The sequence below is a fragment of the Microcaecilia unicolor genome, chromosome 10 (genome assembly GCF_901765095.1).
Source record: "Microcaecilia unicolor chromosome 10, aMicUni1.1, whole genome shotgun sequence".
Classification (NCBI taxonomy): domain Eukaryota; kingdom Metazoa; phylum Chordata; class Amphibia; order Gymnophiona; family Siphonopidae; genus Microcaecilia; species Microcaecilia unicolor.
Window position 1 is genome coordinate 82,633,487 of NC_044040.1, and position 19,996 is coordinate 82,653,482.

Here is a 19,996-nt window from a genome sequence, read left to right on the forward strand (position 1 = left end):
CTGTGCCATATACCTGAACAGACTTCTGACTTACCATATTCAAAATCTACTCTAAAATCTCATCTTTATAAGGCTACTTTAAAATCTTAACTACCTCTCTTTAATATAAGCTTCTTAAGACTCCATTGTCATATGTTTGTCTTGATTAGAATGTAAGCTGCATGGAGCAAGGATTGTCCCTTATGTGTTATCTATAATGTGCTGTGTATATCATGTAATGCTTTAAAAGTAATAAATTACAGTAATAGTAGTGGGCGAATAGCAAAGCAACCTGGTTTCTTGAATAGTTAACAACTGGGTAAGAATAGCAAAGGCTCTTCATCTGGCATGTTCTCATCCCCATCTCTGCAGAGCAGACATAGCCAGTCAGACAGACAAACAGATTTCAGGGACTGTCTTTCTTCTATGTTTGTGCAGCGCTGCGTATGCCTTGTAGCGCTATAGAAATGCTAAATAGTAGTAGTAGCAGTGCCATTCAAGAAGCCCTGATTTGACCCCAAAATATACCCCTGTTCTTTCAGGGTCCTGGGGTTGGTGATGTAGGGAAGGACTACAAGAAGGGGACTCTCAGACACAGTGAAATGTGTTAGCTGCAAAGAACAGACTAAACAGAAAAAGAAGGTAACATTTATGAGAGGAAAAATATTCACTTAGCTGTGAATGAAAGCTCCTACTAGGAAAGTAGTTAATAGCCTCAAATAGTCACAAGGTGGACATTTGAACTGAATTTGCTGACTTAAACGTTCTATAGTTCATTCTACTGGAAAAGAAAAGGAGGTATTTCTTGTAAGAAAGATACTTATTTGAAGAGGTGGATGTGAAGTAGAGTAGCCCCAAGGGCAATTCTACATTTTTTCAGGATGAAATAAGCTAGGAAGGGTTAGCCCTAGATAGGTTTTATGAGTTGTTTCCAGGGATGAGCAGTCTGCAAGCAGGGTTAGAGGCAGAAGTCATTATGAACTGGCTTTTACTTTGGATCTGTTAGCATGTGGCACATGGAATCAATGTGCATGCTACATTTTATTACACAAGCCCCACAGATTTGGATTTTAAATTAAAATTACTTGCTTTTTGCCTAATCCAAGGTACTTGTCGGGTACACAAAATTTTTCCTGCATAAGCAACTTCTGCAGAAATGTGTGCTAGGCTTTCCACACTGGTTTGCTCACCTTTCACACACAATTTTGTGGGCGCCCTATGCAAAAACTGGTCTTGTGAATGAATGAACCATATACAAAGCCTACTGCACCCACCAGCACACAGCACATTTAAATCCACAGATTCAGCACAGATGCAGAGAAGACCAGAGAAGATCAAAAGGCTGAGCACAGCAGCTCAAAACTTCTGGGTTGCATTAGTGAGGATTCCATACCTGTTTCTTCCCTTTCCTGCAAACATCATCCCCCCCTTTTTTTCCCGAGTAGGTTGGTAGAAAAAGTAAATGCTGGACCATGGGGAGACACTGGTCTGCACACAAAACAAAACATTGTATTGCAACAGAACTGCATCAGTATACATCTGCACATGTGCTGAGATGCTGATCTGCATAAAATATTAGTATCGCAAAACTTTTATGCACAGATTGCATTCTAGCACATGCGCAGATGTGTGCACATGCAACTCCAGCCCAGAGTACTTGAACAGGAGCTCCCCTCTACACTCATCCAAGGTCATTAAGGTCCCCCCCAAAAAGTATCCCTAACCACACCCTCTCCAAAGGGAATCACATGATGATACACACATGACAGCCTTCTCCAGAGTAGCCCCTACACTCTGGAAGGCACTCCCTGAAAAACTTCTCTTAACACAAGATTATCTCTACTTCAGGAATTAGGTGAAAGCTTGGCTCTTCAACCAGGCCTTTAATGGAAGAAGTAACTAACTTGCTAGTCTCATGCAAACACACAAGGAATGACACCAGCTACTGATACTACAGCAGGACATGTTTATCCATTCCTACCCTAGCTAAGGTAATATTCAAACACCTTTCTTTAATTTAGTACAGTGATGTAGTCAGTCAGTCAATTTTGGGTGGGTCTGAGCCCAAAGTGGATGGGCACAAATTTTTTTCTCTACTCCCTCCCCTAGCACTTCCCAAGCCGTGTCAGCTGAAGAATTCCACCAAAGATGGCCAGAACCTCCTTTTCACCAAGTTTGGCAAGCAGCAGCAACTCCTTGAGCCATGGATCTTGGCACACCATCCAGCTTATAATCGAACGAGAAAAACGCCCAAGTTCCGACCTAAATCGGGAGATGGGCGTTTATCTCACAAAAACGAATAACGCGGTATAATCAAAAGCCGAATTTGGGACGCTTTCAACTGCACTCCGTCGCGGATGCGGACAAAGTTGACGGGGGCGTGTCGAAGGCGTGTCGAAGGCGGAACTGGGGCGTGGTTATCGGGCGAACAGAGATGGGCGCCCTTTCGCCGATAATGGAAGAAAAATATGCGATTTTAGCGAGAATTTAGGGCACTTTTCCTGGACCCTGTTTTTCCACGAATAAGGCCCCAAAAAGTGCCCTAAATGACCAGATGACCACTGGAGGGAATCGGGGATGACCTCCCCTGACTTCCCCAGTGGTCACAAACCCCCTCCCAGCACAAAATATGCCGTTTCACAACTTTTTATTTTCACCCTCAAATGTCATACCCACCTCCCTGGCAGCAGTATGCAGGTTACTGGAGCACTTATTAGGGGGTGCAGTGGACTTCAGGCAGGTGGACCCAGGCCCATCCCCCCCCTACCTGTTACAATTGTGCTGCTTAATGCGTTAGTCGTCCAACCCCCCCAAACCCACTGTACCCACATGTAGGTGCCCCCCCTTCACCCCTTAGGGCTATAGTAATGGTGTAGACTTGTGGGCAGTGGGTTTTGAGGGGGATTTGGGAGGCTCAACACACAAGGGAAGGGTGCTATGCACCTGGGAGCTCTTTTACCTTTTTGTTTTGTTTTGTAAAAGTGCCCCCTAGGGTGCCCGGTTGGTGTTCTGGCATGTGAGGGGGACTAGTGCACTACGAATCATGGCCCCTCCCACGAACAAATGCCTTGGATGTATTCGTTTTTGAGCTGGGCGCTTTCATTTTCCATTATCACTGAATAACAAAAACGCCCAGCTCACAAAGTAGCGAATAACATATGGGCGTCTATTTTTTTCGAAAATACGGTTGGCTCCGCCCCTTCACGGACCCGTTCTCGGAGATAAACGCCCATGGAGATAGGCGTTTTCGTTCGATTATGCCCCTCCACGTATGTTAGTTGTCAGTGGCTCAAGGATGCTGCTCCCATCTGCCGATCTCAGTAGAATGGAATCCTGGCCACCTTCAGAGGAGGTCCTCAGCTAGCGGGGCTTGGGAATCCCCACCAGCTACAGAAAGAGTCAGGGCTGCTGTTAGCCATGCTGGGGCTCAGGGCAGAAAAATAAAGAAGCAACCCCTCTCCTTTCTCCCCCCCCCCCCAATTCCCTCTCCTCTCTGCCTACCATCCAATCTCCACATCTGCCATTACAGTTACACTGACAGACCCTCACCAAATACAGAACAAAGATCACAAATTAGAAATAAAAATATGTAGACAAAAATTGAACTGGGAACCTCAGCATGTACTGCAACACTGGAGAAATAACAACAAAAACGTATTTCCTTTTCTACTGAACACAATAAAAAGACATCTGCTATGCACATTTCCCAAAGATAACATTCATTTAAAACATTAAAAATAAAATGCCTTTTCCTACCTTTATTTTCTAGACATTTTATTTTTCTATCATGTTGGTTCCAGTTTCTCTTTCCCATTTTTCTGTGCTAATTCTTCAAGGGGCTGCTGTCCATTTGTCTTTTCTCTCCTCTTATTCCAATACCTCACTACACCTGCCTCTGAAATACTGATCTTTTCATTTTAGCTCTTTCCTTTCTTTTTTTTTTCCTTTTCTGCCTATGCCCACTCAAATTTCATCCTGTTTCCAAACCTTTTCCTTTCTTTTTACTTTTCAGATATCTATCAAATTTCCATCTTCTTTCACCCACTAGCTCGACCATTCCCTTCCATCTTCAATCTACGCACCATTACCATATTTCTACCCCTTGTAATCACTATCCTCTCATTCATTTCCTTGCCATCTCCCCTCCCTGGGCCTCTCCCACATGGTTTCCACCATTCCCAGTGTCTCCCTCCTTCCATCCTTCTAGACCAGCATCTGCTCCCTTTCTCCCCTTCCACTCTCATAGCCTCTCTCTCTGTCCCTTCCATCAACATCTTTCTGTCCCTTCTCTCTCCCCTCCTACCACCTCCCCCATATTCCAGCATTTCTCCCTCCCTCTCTCTCTTCCTTCTCACCCATTGTCCAGCATGTCTCCCTCACTTCCTTCTGTTCCTGGATCCAACATCTCCCTCTTTCTCCCCTCCCCCCTCTTGTGCAGCACATCTCCTTACCTCTCCTCAACCTCCTTGTCCAACATCTCTCCCATTATCCACCCTCTCTCTCTTGAGCCCCTGGTTTAACATCTCTTTCTCTCCACTACCCCTCATGCAGCATCACTCCATCCTTCATTCCCTCCCCTTCATGTTCAACATTTTCCCGCTCATCTCTCTCCCCGTTCCCTCCACTGCCATGTCCAACACTTTTTTCCTCTGTCATCCTTTACCACTCCTGTGCAGCCTCTCCTTCCCTCTCCTCATCCCACCCAGATCCAACAATTCTCCTTCTCTTCCCCCCTGCAGCATCTCTCCCTCCCTCCCACGTCAAACAATTGTTCCTCCACCCCCACCTTGCAATAACCCTGTCTCATTCTCTCACACCAACAGTATTCCTGTCTCTCTCCCCACCCCCACGTCACTCACTGGCATGCTGCAGGTTTTGTTGGCTCCCTGCCTCACTTACCATTGTTGCCAGACCGCGGTATTAATTCTACAGCAAAGCTGCATGGTACCGGGGTTGTCTGCACACTGTTGCAACTATTTCCTTTGGGCCAGTCACAGCTTCTCAGAAATAACCTCCTCTTTTGGAGGTCGTCTGACATGGAGGAAGCAGTCGAAATGTGCAGACAGCCCTGATCCCGCATGGCTTTGTGTAGAAATAGTACTGCTGCCCGATAAAGATGGTAAGGGAAGGAGAGAACAAAACCTGCAGCATGCCAGCAGGTGGCTGGGGAGGGAAGGGGGAGGAAGGAAACAAAACCTGCAGCATGCTGGTGGGTGGCTAGGGGGAAAGTAGCAATACTAGTCAGCAGCAGGCAGTGGGAAGTTGCAGTTTGGACTGCAGTTTATATAGGCTGTCTATGGGGTGCACTGTTGCTGGGTGGACCTAAACCCAAAGTGTGTGGCTACGCCCTGGCTTTAGTACCTTATTTTCTTACTCCTGTTACTCTGTCTATATGTTCCTATGCTGTCTATTAAAATGTTTTATTTAATAGTGTGTTGACATTGTAATGTGGCATACTATGCCATACTTTGTATTCTTATTTGAAAATTTTTTTACTGCTGTAATTGTCTATTGCTTATGTTTGACTTATTTTTGTTGTACACCGCCTTGAGTGAATTCCTTCAAAAAGGCAATAAATAAATCCTAATAAATAAAATTTGGAAAGTCTAATACTATCTAATGCCTTCAGGTTCAGAAGTCACCAGAGCTTTAGCTTCCTTTGCTACAGGAAGATTTCAGACCACTACTGATGACACCAAAAGGGTTAGCCAGGCAGTTATTTCTCAATGTATTTAATATATTAATAATGCTATTCTTGGGAAAAAATAATCCTTCAAGAAACATGGAACCAATAGCAAGCCATGAGTGACTTATGACATTATAAATTTTCTTTTTTCTTGGGCGCAATTGATTGCACTGACATTCCAGTCACACCACTGGCTGCTATCGAGATGATTCATAGAAACAAGAACGCTTTGTATTCCAACATAGAGGCGATAGACACTGCCAAAGATCATTACTGATGTGGTAGTAATGTTTTCAGGCTCATGCTAAGTTTCTTTCATGTTCACAAAGTCCAGACTGAATCCACAGGAAAACAGGAAGAAACCTCTATAGAGAAACAAGACACAACAAGAAGTAGAGGGTGACTGATGACTCTCAAGATGGGAGTAACAGATGAAAAAGTCTTTATTAAGGCATCAAATGTCTTACTTTGGTGCCTCAATAAAAGACATTTTCACCTGCTACTCCTGTCTTGAGAGTCGCAAATCACCCTCTACTCCTTATTGCACAGACTACATCAACTGTTTGAGAGTAGTCAAATTAGAAACGGATGGCTTCTAGGTAAGTAAGTGCTTTTAAATGTATTTATTTGGACTCCTCAGTGCTTTTAACCCATTTATAAGCAAAATCTGCTCATTAACCAGTCACCCATTAAGTGTTTTAGCACAACCAGTTCTTGAGGGGATGAAGTGCTGAAGAAGGAGAGCCACAAGATCACACAAGCAGGGCAGTTGACGCCAATGCCTCATCTTCAAATCCATGGAGAAGTACATTATAATGAAGCTCATAAGTGCATCAGATCTATCAATAAAATGGCTTTTAGTACTTAGAAAAGTCTATAGTTGTAGGTTTTTCTACACTTTCTATGAAACGTTATGGGGCCCATTTACTAACTTATAGTAAAGTTCTGCAGTTACTGTATGTGCAGTAATCACTGTGCAGAACTGCAAAACCTCTTCAGCTGTTAGGAGCATTCCCAGCGTTTTCTCTCAGAGCTGCCGAGAGACTAAGCCAGGCCCAGGGCGAGGCCGCACACCCTTTGACGCCCTCACCACCCGGCCCCTCCTTTGCTGACACTGCAGCCCCCGGTCTCACCTGCCTGCCCTCGGCTCGCGTCTGCCACCGGGCCCTCTGCATTAAAATCGGCAGTGCCTCAGCTCTGTTTGGAAAGGCAGATCGCCTCCCTTCGGGCCTTCCCTGTGTCCCGCCCTCTCGGAAACCGGAAATTACATCAGACGAGGGCGGGACACAGGGAGGGAAGCCCGAAGGGAGGCGATCTGCCTTTCCAAACGGAGCTGTTGCCCCCATTTCATGCTCATTTTATTACATTAAATGCATTCTTTTATTCCACAAATACCGATCAGGTTTAGGCAGATTCCATATCAAGTGATTCATCAATATCTAGAAAATAACAGACGAGAACATTATAAAATGGTGCTAATCAATAAAAATCATAAACCATCAGATAAAAATCGCTTAAAAAGACAAGATTTCAAGGCTTTCCTAAAATGACCGAATTTCTAGCAGAAGTTCATTCCAAATAAGAGGAGCTTGATACATAAAAGAAGCATTATGACTGCTACTACATTTCAATTTATAGGGGCAACACCCAAACAAAAATTTCCAACTACTAGGGAGTCAACACATCAACAGATCAAAATACAAAGTTCCAAGCGCATTGAAAAATGGCTAGCAAAAGTCAATTAACTCTGCAATGAGCATTGTAATGTCATCATCAGTCCAAATAAGAAATGTGTAAACTCAGAACTCTTAAGTGCACACCAAAATTAGAACATTTCATCCTAACCAATTGCCATGAGGATGTCTCTGAGCATAGACAGCAGAATGAGATGAGTCACCAGGGTCAAGGCCCAACTCCATATGAGACAGCAATGAAGTAACTTGGAGTGGCATGAGCAGAAGTTGCTTTGTTTGGCCCCTCCTCTCAATAAGTGTTCCTGTGTCCCTGTGAAGCCCGTGCTCAATCCGCACATCTTGTCTGCATAAACACTTAAGTATATACATGTATATAATTTTATAAGAGCCATTTTCTGCATTACATACAGAAAAGAATTTATGGGGTCAAAATTTAGTCAGCAGTGGTGAGCGTTTCGTTGACCACCACCAGTGTTATTCACGGATATTCAATGCCGGGGCCCTAGCTCTTCATTTTCAAAAAAGGACTTCTTGGTTATTTACTATTGGCACGCACTGCATCATTACCGCTAGTTTTTTTTCGCCAGCTGTTTTTACACATACACCCCTTTTATATGAAAGCTAGAGGTGCTTTCATTCAGATAAGACTTATTTATTTTATCTTAAGTATTTCACTGGTGTTGTGTCTCTCACCACTTTGATTTAGATATATCATGATTGTCTCCACTATATTGTTTTGTGTGTTCTTTTCATACATTACACATGTGCTCAATAAAGGCATTCTCTCATTTCACTTGTGTCATGCCAAGATTTGATCAGATTCAGCTATGTACTCTTTATTTTTAATGGATAAGTATTACACATTGTACAATGGATCTTTTTACCAAATACTTGATTGTTTTTCATGTTAGTCTCACCTGAGGTTTAATAACTTCCATTTTTTCTGTTATGCAGTACATTTTTGTACACTACACATTTTATGTACATTTGTTTAGTATACATTTTGAAGATTATATACATCATATATATTTGTACAGTATACATATATTTGTTCTTCCATAGACCAACCATTTACAATTTACTTGTATGATCAGTTACTGACCATTGGATTATTTCAAACATTTCACATAAAAGTCAGTTTTTGTGTTTATTTATATTTCATATATTAATCACTGTTTTATTGGTTAGGTCTAGGACTTTAGTTTTTACATTTAGGTTTTACTTATTTTTTATATATTTATATTATTTACATTTTAGATACTCATGTTTTTTTCGGTATTTTATTTATATTTCATGTTTATTTAGACTCCTGAAGCAGGCCTGTGACCGAAGCACAGTACATCAATAAACTGATTCAAGTCTCCTCGTTTGTCTCTGGTTTGATTGGTCTGTTTCCCACTATTTGCTTGGTACTATTGATTCCTCCGCCTTGGAGGACCTTCACTGGATATTCCTCAGTGTAGCCATTTCCCATTAGGTGCTAACCAGTCATTTTCAGCGACAATAACTGGTTAAGTGCTGCTGAAAATATTCAGATATCCACAAACAAGTAATTTAACCAGTAAGCAGCCATTCTGGCCGGTTAAATCATTTTTAGTGACATAGTAAATGATGGCAGATAAAGGCCTGAACAGTCCATCTAGTCTGCCTAACAGTCACATTCATCATCAACATATTTACATTGACCAGTATATTTACATCTGAATGAATGAGCACAATCAGATTATTCTGAATCTGAGAAAGATTTGGAGAAGATGGACAACATATACAAAATGCTATCTTAGAAACAGATTGATCCTACAATATTTATAAACACAATACTTACAATATATAACAAAGTAACTCAAGATTTGTCTGCCGATATACCATCACCGAAAGTGCTCCTTTTCCCCTACCCTAGCACTTCTTTACAGCAAAGCCTGCTCTGAAGTGACTCTGCCTTCTGAAAGCTAAACAAAATTGACAGAGGCAGGGGACACCTTATAGACTAACCAATTTATTGAGACATGAGTATCTAAGTGGACTCCGGTTGTTGTCGAAAGTTCATGCCTCAATAAATTAGTCTACATACAGGGTGCCACCTGCTTCTGTCAATTTTATTACACCACACTAGCACGGCTACCCTTTTTAAGGGATAAACAGCATCACAACTACATTCTTGGGATACGGCAGTCCAACCTCACAGCTGTTTCAGTGGCTGGCAGAGGGAGCATGCATTCAGGTTGGTCAGAGATGATCAATGAGGGTTTTAAGAGCATCAGTAATGCATGTTAGCTCCAGACTTATTCCTGTCTGAATTCATTCATGATGTCCAGGCAGAACAGTACATAACTATTCTACCTAATCATCTTTTCCTCCTCTGCAGTCCATATCCTTGGCACTTGGAATCCCTACAAAAGACTCCTCATCTCTGCCTCTCAGCCAGCACCTCCCCCTGCACATCTTTAAACTGCATTACAGGTGAGAATGGCAGCTCGGAGAAGCACTCTAGGATTCTAGGGTGTTCTGGATCACTGCTCTCTCCTGGGGGAAAATATAGCAAGGGGAGTCATCTGATATCTCTACATCACTGTTCTCTTCTGCAGGCAACTTGCTCAAGTTCAATTTTATTTGATATACCGCTATGCGTACATAAGACAGCTAAGCAGTTTACAATTCAAATCAATGATAGTACGGATGAAGGTATATAACAATCAAAGTACTAAACAAGGCAAAAATTAAACTAACGTCGTCACTAGCTCATTTCTCTCTCTCTCTCCAATGTGAAGGCCTTGGATTGGAATCTGTGTAATTTTCCTCTCCTAAAGGCAGGAAAAGGACCATGATATAGTTTTACTTCCCCAATTACCACATTTGTATAGAAAATGCTGTTTGTCATATGTTAGTATCTAAATTTTAAGTGCCCTGGAGGCCAGGGACAGCATAAATATCATCCAATAAGTAGGCTTTTAGTGCAAGTGGAAAAAAGTTGGAGAATAACTGGGCCACATAAGAAGTGCCAAAGAGTTGGTCTCAGAAGTTGCTAGAGAAAAGATTTGTTGTGTTATGTATTTGTGGGGGGGTGGGGGGGAAGAGGGTGATAATGATAAAGGTAAAGGCAATAACAACGTTTATAGAGTGTACAGTATGCCCAGTGGAGACCTATTCAAGCTGTACTGAAGACAATGCTAAAGATCCACTGGGCTCTACAGTGAAGCCTAAGAGATATTAAGGTAAGTTACATAGTGCATGGAACCCCAGTCTATATTGTAATAGACTAGGGCTCCATGCACTATGTTTTGAAAGCTATTACTGGGGGTAATTTTATTATTTTTTTTTATTATTTCCCCATACATAAAACAGCATTTTATACCTAGAGATAGGCACTTCTAAAATGGCCCACTGTTACAGTACTTTTATGAAAGTGCAGACACAGAGCATGTACTTCGATGTGGCATACACATATTCCTGGGCATGAAGGCTGGGCAAAGCAGAGGCAGAGCTGTTAAGATAAGCTTATATTTTTCAACACATCTGTGTATCTGCACAACCTTAGGAGGGCCATCTGCATCTGCCTCAGAGCAGGTGTAAATGTCCACATCTACTTTCTGGTGCAGTAATTTTATGAAGGCACACAGGCTCATAAGTTGCTTTTATAAAACGGGTGCAACTTGTGCACCTATGTGCTTTCACATATAAAAAGTCAATTAGGCAGGTACTTAATTGGCCACTAGACACCTACTTTATGTATGCTACAGCTGAAAATTAAACACAAAAGTGACCATGTTATGACAAAGTAACCACTTAACAATAATCTGTTTAGCTGTGCTAGCAGTGACCTATAGACTCAAGACCTGCTTCTGCAGGTTTCCTCTGATTTCTGGTGGAAGTGCTTTGGTGCCATTACCTAGATTTAGTTTGTACTCTGGTTGTATCCTCTATTGAAGTAACTTTGAGATGGCTTGGATCTTGTGACCACATACCTGTAATATTTCAATTCACAGTTGTTACCAATTCCCAAACATAATTAAGTGTATCCCCTTGCAGTGTAGGCCACCTTGACTTTATATTTCTCCATTTGGGGGAATTTCTTATTATCTATGTACAGTAGATCTAGAATCCCAGAAATGAAACAAGATATTGGTTTTAGCAATATTTTTCTGACACATCTTGCATCTCTAATCTTTTTGTCTCATGAGGTGGAGCTACCAAGGAAGTCTTTTCCAGATAGACGAATTGATCTGTCCTGATTATGCAACCCTGTATCCCACTGTCTTATAGTAACAGGAGTTCCTGCTTCAACTACAGAAGATGCACACTTCAGATACCTGATCACCAAGCAGTGGTCATTCCTCTGGGACTGATTGAAAAGAATCTCTTAGGGCATGAAGGTATAAAAACAGAGTCATGGCAGATAAAGATCATATGACCTATCTAATCTGCCTATCCATATCAACTACTAATATCAACTATGTATTCCTTTCCCTTAGAGATCCTCTATGCTTGTCCCGTGCTTCTGAATTCAGATGCAGTCCTCATCTCCACCACCTCCACTGGAAGGCCATTCCACGCATCACCACCCTTTCCCTTTAGATTAATCCCGAGTCTCTATTCTCTCACCTTCATTTCTTACCATTATTCTACAACCACTCGTTCCAGTGCTCCGTTCTATATCTTTTCATTTCCGAACTTCTTTTCAACTGAAAGAGGTTCCCGTCTCCTGTGCATTTATGTTATGGAGGTATTTAAATCTCTATCATATTTCCCTTCTTCCACCTTTCTTCCAAAATACGTATTTGAAATCTGTCCCATATGCTTTATGACAAAGACCAGTGACCATTTCAATAGTCATCTACTTGAGGTAGGGTGGTCAGCACTTCCATGTTGTCTTCATGAAGTTCTGTGCCTTGCAAAAAGCCAACTCCATTCTGTTTATATCACTTTTTTCTGCTGGTCATTCTTCTCCCTGTGTACTCAAGCTTCCTTCTGGCTTTTTCCACTGCCTTGTCTACCTACTGGACCATCTTAAAATGCAATCATCCCAAGTCCTGCTCTTCTTTTGTGCACAGTAGTACTTCACTCCCTAAACTGTACCAGTCCCTTGGGATTTTGCAACCCAAATAAATAACCCTGCATTTTTTTTTACATTAAATCTTAGTTACCAAATTCTAGACCATTCTTCAAGCTTCTGGAGCATCTAACCTATTACAGATTTTGTTATCATCCTCAGAGAGGCAGCAGACAGCTTTCTGCAATATCGCTTACAAAAATGTTAAAAAGAACTAGACCAAGAACTGATCCCTCCAGCATACCACCAGTAATTGCCCCTTTGCTCACAGTAAACTCCATTTACAACTACCCTTTGCTGCCTTCCACTCTATTAGTTTAGGGTCCATACCAAGGCTGCTCGTCGATTTATAAAGTCATGTATGCAGAACTGTGGCATTGTATGCATAGTAAAGGAGCCACTGCAAATATGGGCACACTTTGGTTGCTATACAAATGACTTGGTCTATAGAAAGTGTCTGTACTTTCAAACATCTGGTATACTAACAGTATTATTGATTTTGACTTATCTAAGCAACAGTTTTTTGTTTGTTTTTTTAGAGGGACAACTTTTATGTACACTTCTGACAAGTTGTTTGGGCTCATGCAGTCTTTGGAGTACTGCACCCTTCTCCCTTCTTCTTTCTGTCCACCTTATTCTTCTCTTCCAATTTTTTTTCACCCAGAAGCATCCAGCGTTCTAGTGTTTCCACTGTGGTTCCAGCCTGTAGCTGCAGTGACAGAGGCACTGCAGTAGCTAGGGACCGCCAAAGTGAAACAAGACATCCCCCCCCCCCCCCCCCCATCACTGTATGACCTGTACTAGTTCTAAAATAACCCAGGCCTAACTTCACTTTTTCTCAAATTATATAGGGAAACATCTTAGTACATCTGGTCCATTATGCCGGAATTAAAAAAAAAAATCACAATGTCACTGCCTGGAGAACTCAATCGTGATATCCTCTGACTCAAGGATACCCAGGTCCTCCGGGTATCCACGAGCTATATTTGTAGACTTTCTGGGGTCAAATCTTACAACTGTACCTGAGGATGGCAACCTAACACTTGTTTCATATCCATCATTTCTGTGTTTGTAAAACTATAATATATCATACCTTGAAATTAGTCTCTCATGCATCTGGGGGAGAAGAGAAAGGGGGGAGGGAGGGGTGTCAGTTTTGATACTGCCTGTTGTGATACATGCCAGCTTTTAGTCTCAATTTCTACCTACTGCCTGTCATGATGCATGCCAGCCCAGTCACAATTTGTACCTAAGGGCCTCCAAGGCAGTTTCCCTTTGAAAATGTGGGTGGTACACATACCACAGATACTTCTGTACCTGCATATTTTGTTCCTGGACTTCATGCAGGTGCAAAATATTAGATTTGAAAAAGCACTCATGCATAGTCTTTGCTGAGGATGAAGGCCTGTTGCTGAAGGTCCTCACTCATGTTTTTATGCAGGCAAAAGTACACATTTTGTAAAACAATGCACATAATTTTACCAGAAGGGGGAGAAGGTAATTTTCAGAATACATTTTATGTGGATAAGTTTACTTGCATAAAAACTTATGAAAACTTGCACATATGTGGATTACCCTTGTTTGTCAATAAATACCATACACAAGAAGTAGCAAAATGAGAAAATTTTATTTTTACAAAACTATTTACAATAATAAAAATTAGGAACATAAAAGGCAATAAAAGGGGAGGCCACAGGAAGACCTATAAAACAAGTCATGACAACCACAGTGTGTTTTGATTGTGCAATTGCCATGCCGGGCTTCCAACTTAATGAGAGAATACAACTTACAGGCAGAATCCTATTAATCATATACATTCACCAAGAGACCACTGTGCCAGCTCACAGATGGTCTTGTCCTTAAGGAGCTGATGTTGCAGATCCTGAGAACCATGCAATCTGTTCCTGAGCAGAGGCTATCCGTTCCAGAATGATATTGCGAGTCCGCATCTGCACACATGCTGAAGGATCTGCTCCAGAACAGACCCACCACATGTATCAGAGCTGGGTTCTCTTAGAGGAATTTCCTCATCACTCACCTGTGGCCAAAAAGAGAGTGACCCTACAGGGGTATGTAAAGAAGAAGGTGGCCGGCGAGAAGTCCTGGGCAGCACATTCTGAGGAGGAGAAGGATTCTGTGTAAGTCGAAGGCAAGGAATCCTCTGCGGTCGATGTCTCCGAGCTAGATGAGTCTGTTAGAAAAGAAAGATCGTCCGTTAAGAACCAAGTTAAAACAACTCTTAGCCAGCACTCTCTAGCTTCTAAAAAGTAGTATAAAAAGCCTTTGTAAACCTTTGTAGGCAACGCCTCTCTATTGTGAAAATCTCTCTAAGGTGTGAATATACACACGGAGAGCAACTCTAGTTTGATTTCACAGTAAGGATAACTAATATTTACAGCACATTTTGTTACTTCCAAAAGTTCTAATACTTAACGTCCTGGAAAAAAAAACCCATCAAAACCCCCTTCTTGCGGTTTATTACCTGTAATTGTGAGATCTGGTCACAGCAGGGTTTGAACCGGGGCAGCTCAATTCAGCAGATGGATACCCTGGCCGTTGGACTAACCTGAGAAGACAGGAACAGACCAAAGCCCCAGGAGAAAGACCGCATCGACAGCATCTACTGATTGGTTGGAGGATCCAGGAATAGGAGTTGTGAGAACATGTTATTGTTCCCAGCAACAAGGTGCTGAATTATACTGCTATGGAACTGCATTGGACTCTGTATGAAATCTTTCTACCTGTGATCTGTATCTACCCTGAACCTGAACCTGATCTGCCTACCTGTGGACTCTCTCAAGATGTCGTTCAGAACTAGAACTACTGATTCCATGTTGCCATAACCAAAGCTCATCTGTATGTACTTGTTACTCAAACTAACCTGAAATTAAACGTCTATCCCTATACCTGACCCTTTTGACTTTTCTTCAGGGACCTGACCATTTTGCTGGAAACCTAATTCCATCCCCAGTGGCTTTTTGCAAGGCGCAGAACTTCATGAAGAAAACATGGAAGTGCTGACCACTCTACCTCAAGTCCATGGGAAGGCAAGTTACTGTGCTGGCTGTGACTCAGTTACAGGTGGAAACTGACACACTCTCTTCGGCCATAATCCTTCTTCCAGAGCATTTCAATAGTAGACTTCGTCATTTCTGGGTTTCAATACCCAGTGCCAATTCTGGTTTCCTTGTAAGAACTTCCTGGTGAAGGAGTGACAGTGAGTCTTGTACTGGGGCTTCTCACCGTTTGGAACTGTACAACCCCTTATTGTCTAACTGAACTCTTTCTAATTGTCAGATATTTAATGATCCTCACTGGGCTTGCACTACAGAGCTGGTGCAACAGAGACTATAGCAAGGAATGGAGTCAGTTATTACATACAGAGCCAAGTTCACTAGCTGATCACAGAACCTGCCTGGAACAAGCCTGCACAGTGGCATCAATTCTACAAAAGAATGGTGGACAAAACCAAATATGAATTGGGTTGAGTAGACCTCTACCATTTCAAAGACAGATGAGTTTATCAATCTATACACTAAAACACACAACAGACACACACCTGAGCAAGCAACACAGAGAGAGAAGACTGAGTCACTTTTGACACCATCTTGTGTTAGTAACCGCACCACAATGGAAGAGACTATCTTCTGCCCTTAACTGAAAGGAGGCAGTGGAGACCTTCATATTTATGTATTGTGGAGAAAGGTCATTATACCCAAAACTGCCCTCATAAATAGCCAGTGGGGAACTTGATGTTTCAGACCTTGGTGGGGTTGACTCCCATACAAGAAAATACTGAATTCTACCCTTGATCTCATATACCAAATCTTTACTGTTGTGCTCTTGATCAGGCTCCACTAATAGATCTGGCTGGCCTTCAACTTCCAACTATTCAGAAAACTACCTGACCCATTACGGACTTTTCAAGAGACCAGCACACTTCAGCTTCCCTGTAGCACTAAGTGGGTTCTCAAAATGGTAGAAACTTAGAATTGGAACTTATAATCCAGGAAAAGTCCCCCGAGTTCTTTCCCAAGATAGGGACACCTGGGAAAGAACAACATTCAGATTTATTCAAGCCTAGATCCAGGATTTTTTTCAAGATTTATCTCCATAGTCCCCCAGGACAGTCTGAAAATGTCCTGACTAAGAAGAGAGAAATAAAGAGTGGCCTTCTTGGGACTCAAATTGATATGGAAAAAAGAGAAACTACTGAATTCTAAGAAAATTGTGGCTTTTGGCGAAAGATTAACCCCTGATGATTGAGAGGCTTGTGGCACAACATGATCCTGATACTCAATGACTGGAATATACTTGTAGTAAGCTTCAGACTCAATGAATATTTTCTTCAAAATGGGATGGGGTTATTCTCATAAGGAAGATTCTTCCACTGAGATGACCACAATTGGAACTGAAGCTAGCTGCTTTTTCACAATGACAAAATTTCAAACTTTCCAGCCCAGAGATGAAAGCACAGAAAGTACAGAGCTTTATGCACATATAAAATAAGAGGAGGATATCTGTGCAGGTTCTGTGCTGAACGAATCCCTGCGCTGAATGCTCTATGGTACAGCTGTATGTGCTACCAATTAATGAGAAAGGGAAAATTAGGATCTTACCTTGATAATTTTCTTTCCTTTAGTCACAGCAGATGAATCCATTAACTGATGGTGCGGGATAAGTTTTGGCATGAAGGCGCCATTTTGTTTTCTGTATTTGATGGCCTAGACCAAGGGGGAGAACAGAGTGAAGAGTCTCCCTCAGACGGGGTATTCACTCGTCTACGCTTAGTGTCAGCCAAAAGCTTGGGGGAAGAAAAAAAGTCTCCAGCAGACGCTGGGCTATCAAGAACTGGAGGCAACCCAGTCCGAAAGGAATTGTCAGGAGCCTCAGGCAGTGCTCTTTTTAACATAAAAGCCTTATGCATCAGCAGCACAAATTCAGGGGTGAAACACTCACCCTGTACATCTGCCCCCACATTGGGGGAAGCAGAGGCAATAGCTCCACTAGAAACCTTGAAACAAGGCATCCCCCTGCACTCAGCCCACTCCGCAACCGCGAGGGTCGAGTCACGCGGCACCTCCAAGATGGCGCCCGCTGTGAGGAAAGTTAGAGGCAGGCAGCCACAGAGGAAATCTGGGAGGAAGGGGAATGGGGTAAGGCAGGGACAGGGAAAACCAAGTATGTCTTTAAAGTGGGCACCACCAGCCACAACACCCCCCGCTCTACTGGCAAAGCACAGGAACCACCCCAGGCAGAAATCCAGGTCATCACATACAGAAAACAAAATGGCACCTTCGCACCAAAACTTACCCCAAACAATCAGTTAATGGAGTCATTTGCTTTTGATAACAAGGAAGATGTAAGTTGGCACACGAGCTTTGTCTGTGCTAAAATCCAAGTAGCTCCTTTTGTGCAGATGATGCATCGAAGTAGTTTCTTGACATCTGCTGCTTTAGGATGGCGCCATGACTAATCTTCTGTACTGAAATAATGAACACTACAAAACTGCTTTTGAATCACATAGTTTGGAAGGTTAGTTCTACTAAGACTTGTGCAATGGTACCAAGCAAATATTCTGAGCAGGATCTGATACCCTAGGCAACTCTTCAGCCGTGCACCCACCCCCATTAGATTTCATAAATTTTTGAAAAATCGATATGAACAAGTCTACAGTCATAAATTTATTATTCATGAAAATAAGACTATGAGTCACACTAACTGCTACCACACCTATAGGAATAACATGGGCATGATAGCATTTCGTGCATGCTAATGTTTTTAGTGCACACTAACATTTCATATGCACAGCTCTATTAATTGATTCTTTTTAGTACATTCTCAGATAGTGTTGTGCCTATTGAAAATGACAAATCATGTATTTTCCAAATTATACTCCAATGAGCTAATACTCTATATTAGTGCAATTCAGTGAGAGAAGGAACCCATGGTTTGATTTACGATTGCTGGAATAATGTTCTATGTTGGCACACAACAATGGGGTTTATGAACTGCAGGTCATGGCCGACTTTGGCCTAGCCCAAGCCTAGTCCCTGATCATGCTCTACCTGTTAAAACTTGAATGAAGCTCCGAAGCAAGCAGCTATGTGGAGTCACTGTCAGGACTCACCTTATAGTGCAGAGGACATTTCTTTGCCCTTCCCTACTGCTGATGTTGCTGCCAAATGTGCAATGCCCCAGAGCTGCTGCTCAGCCAGCCAACAATTCATTCACTATACAGTGTCCTAACCACGTTTTTCATGTGTAATTGTCTGTAGAGGAAGCGTCAAGGAGGAAGGAGGGGTCAAGGATGGAGTTAGAGAGAGACATTTGGCACTGCTAAGGAGGAACGTATGGCTGTGCCACAGGTTGGAGGTCAATCTGGCTACCACAGTCACATGCAGGAGCAGTAAGCAATGCTCAAATCACAATGGAAGGAACAACAGCCAGGAAAGGACTGTTGAGGGAGGCACCACCACCATGGCACTGAATGTAGTAGTTTTCTCTTCTGTTCTGGAACCCCAGTCCTCCTTCACTGATACATGCTGTGAGCTGGTGTCTGTTGTGTGCCAACCTAGGTAATAGCCTATTTTGCCTTGTGCAAGGGACAGTCCTAGCACAAATATTAAAGACTAGTAAAACAGGCCCGTTTCTGACACAAATGAAATGGGCGCTAGCAAGGTTTTCCTCAGAGTGTGTATGTTTGAGAGAGAGAGAGAGAGAGAGAGAGAGTGTGTGAGAGATGGAGTGTGTGTGTGAGTGACAGAATGAGTGAGAGAGACAGTGTGTGTGTGTTTGTGTCAGAGAGTTCTCCTCCCCTCCGAGTTCCAGGCCTCCCTTCCGTCCGAGGTGCAGGTCGCCCTCCCTCCCTCCCTCTCCTCCCCTCCGAGTTCTTGGCCCCCCCTTCCCTCCGAGTTCAATGCCCCCCCCTTTCCTTGGAGTGTGTATGTTTGAGAGATAGTGTGTGGGTGAGAGATGGCGTGTGTATGCGAGAGAGAGACAGATAGAGTGTGTGTATGTGTGTTTGTGTCAGACACAGAGTGTGTGAGAGAGAGTGTATATGAGAGACAGAGAGTGAGTGTGTGTGTGAGAGCGAGTGTGAGAGACAGAGAGTGAGTGAGTGTGAGTGAGTGTGAGTGTGTGTGTGTGAGTGAGAAAGTGAAGCCTTCAAGCCTTGAAGCATTTGTGTGCTCTGTAAGGCTCCATCTCCTCAACTGACGACAGGTAGTTCCGGAACGTTGCAGGAATGCTTCAAGGCTTCACTTTCTCAGCTTCAGAATGTTGGAGGTGTGTTTTATTATATAGGATATCTGTCCTTTTGGTCAAGAAACTGCAGCTGAGACTAGCTCCCTTTACAAAAAGATATGGTGCCTTCCATTCACAAATGGGACTTTCGAAACTACTGAAAGCAACATCAATGGAGGACATACTGGACTGTGCAGTTAGTCAATCTATAACGCTGAAGATTTTTTCTTCATGTTTAGAAGCCTCTCCCGTTTCATGGTGGTCATGGAGCTGGTTGAGATGATTCTTTGAGGACTTCAGGGACATCTGTTCATACTTAGTAACTCTGGTCTCTTGCACAAGTCC

General features: G+C 42.6%; 1 protein-coding gene across 2 annotated transcripts in view; it reads right to left on the reverse strand.

Moving 5' to 3' along the window:
- Window positions 1–19,996, reverse strand: part of HMGA2 (high mobility group AT-hook 2) — a 346,168-nt gene that overhangs the window by 261,505 nt on the left and 64,667 nt on the right. Inside the window, exon 4 of one of the 2 annotated variants that reach the window (XM_030216333.1) lies at window positions 14,136–14,597. The exons of the other annotated variant lie outside the window; for it this stretch is intronic. Coding sequence (XP_030072193.1) covers window positions 14,322–14,597 — 276 coding nt within the window. The 3' untranslated portion in view covers window positions 14,136–14,321. Of the gene's footprint in view, window positions 1–14,135; window positions 14,598–19,996 lie in introns of those variants that run through there. 2 annotated transcript variants of the gene reach the window in all.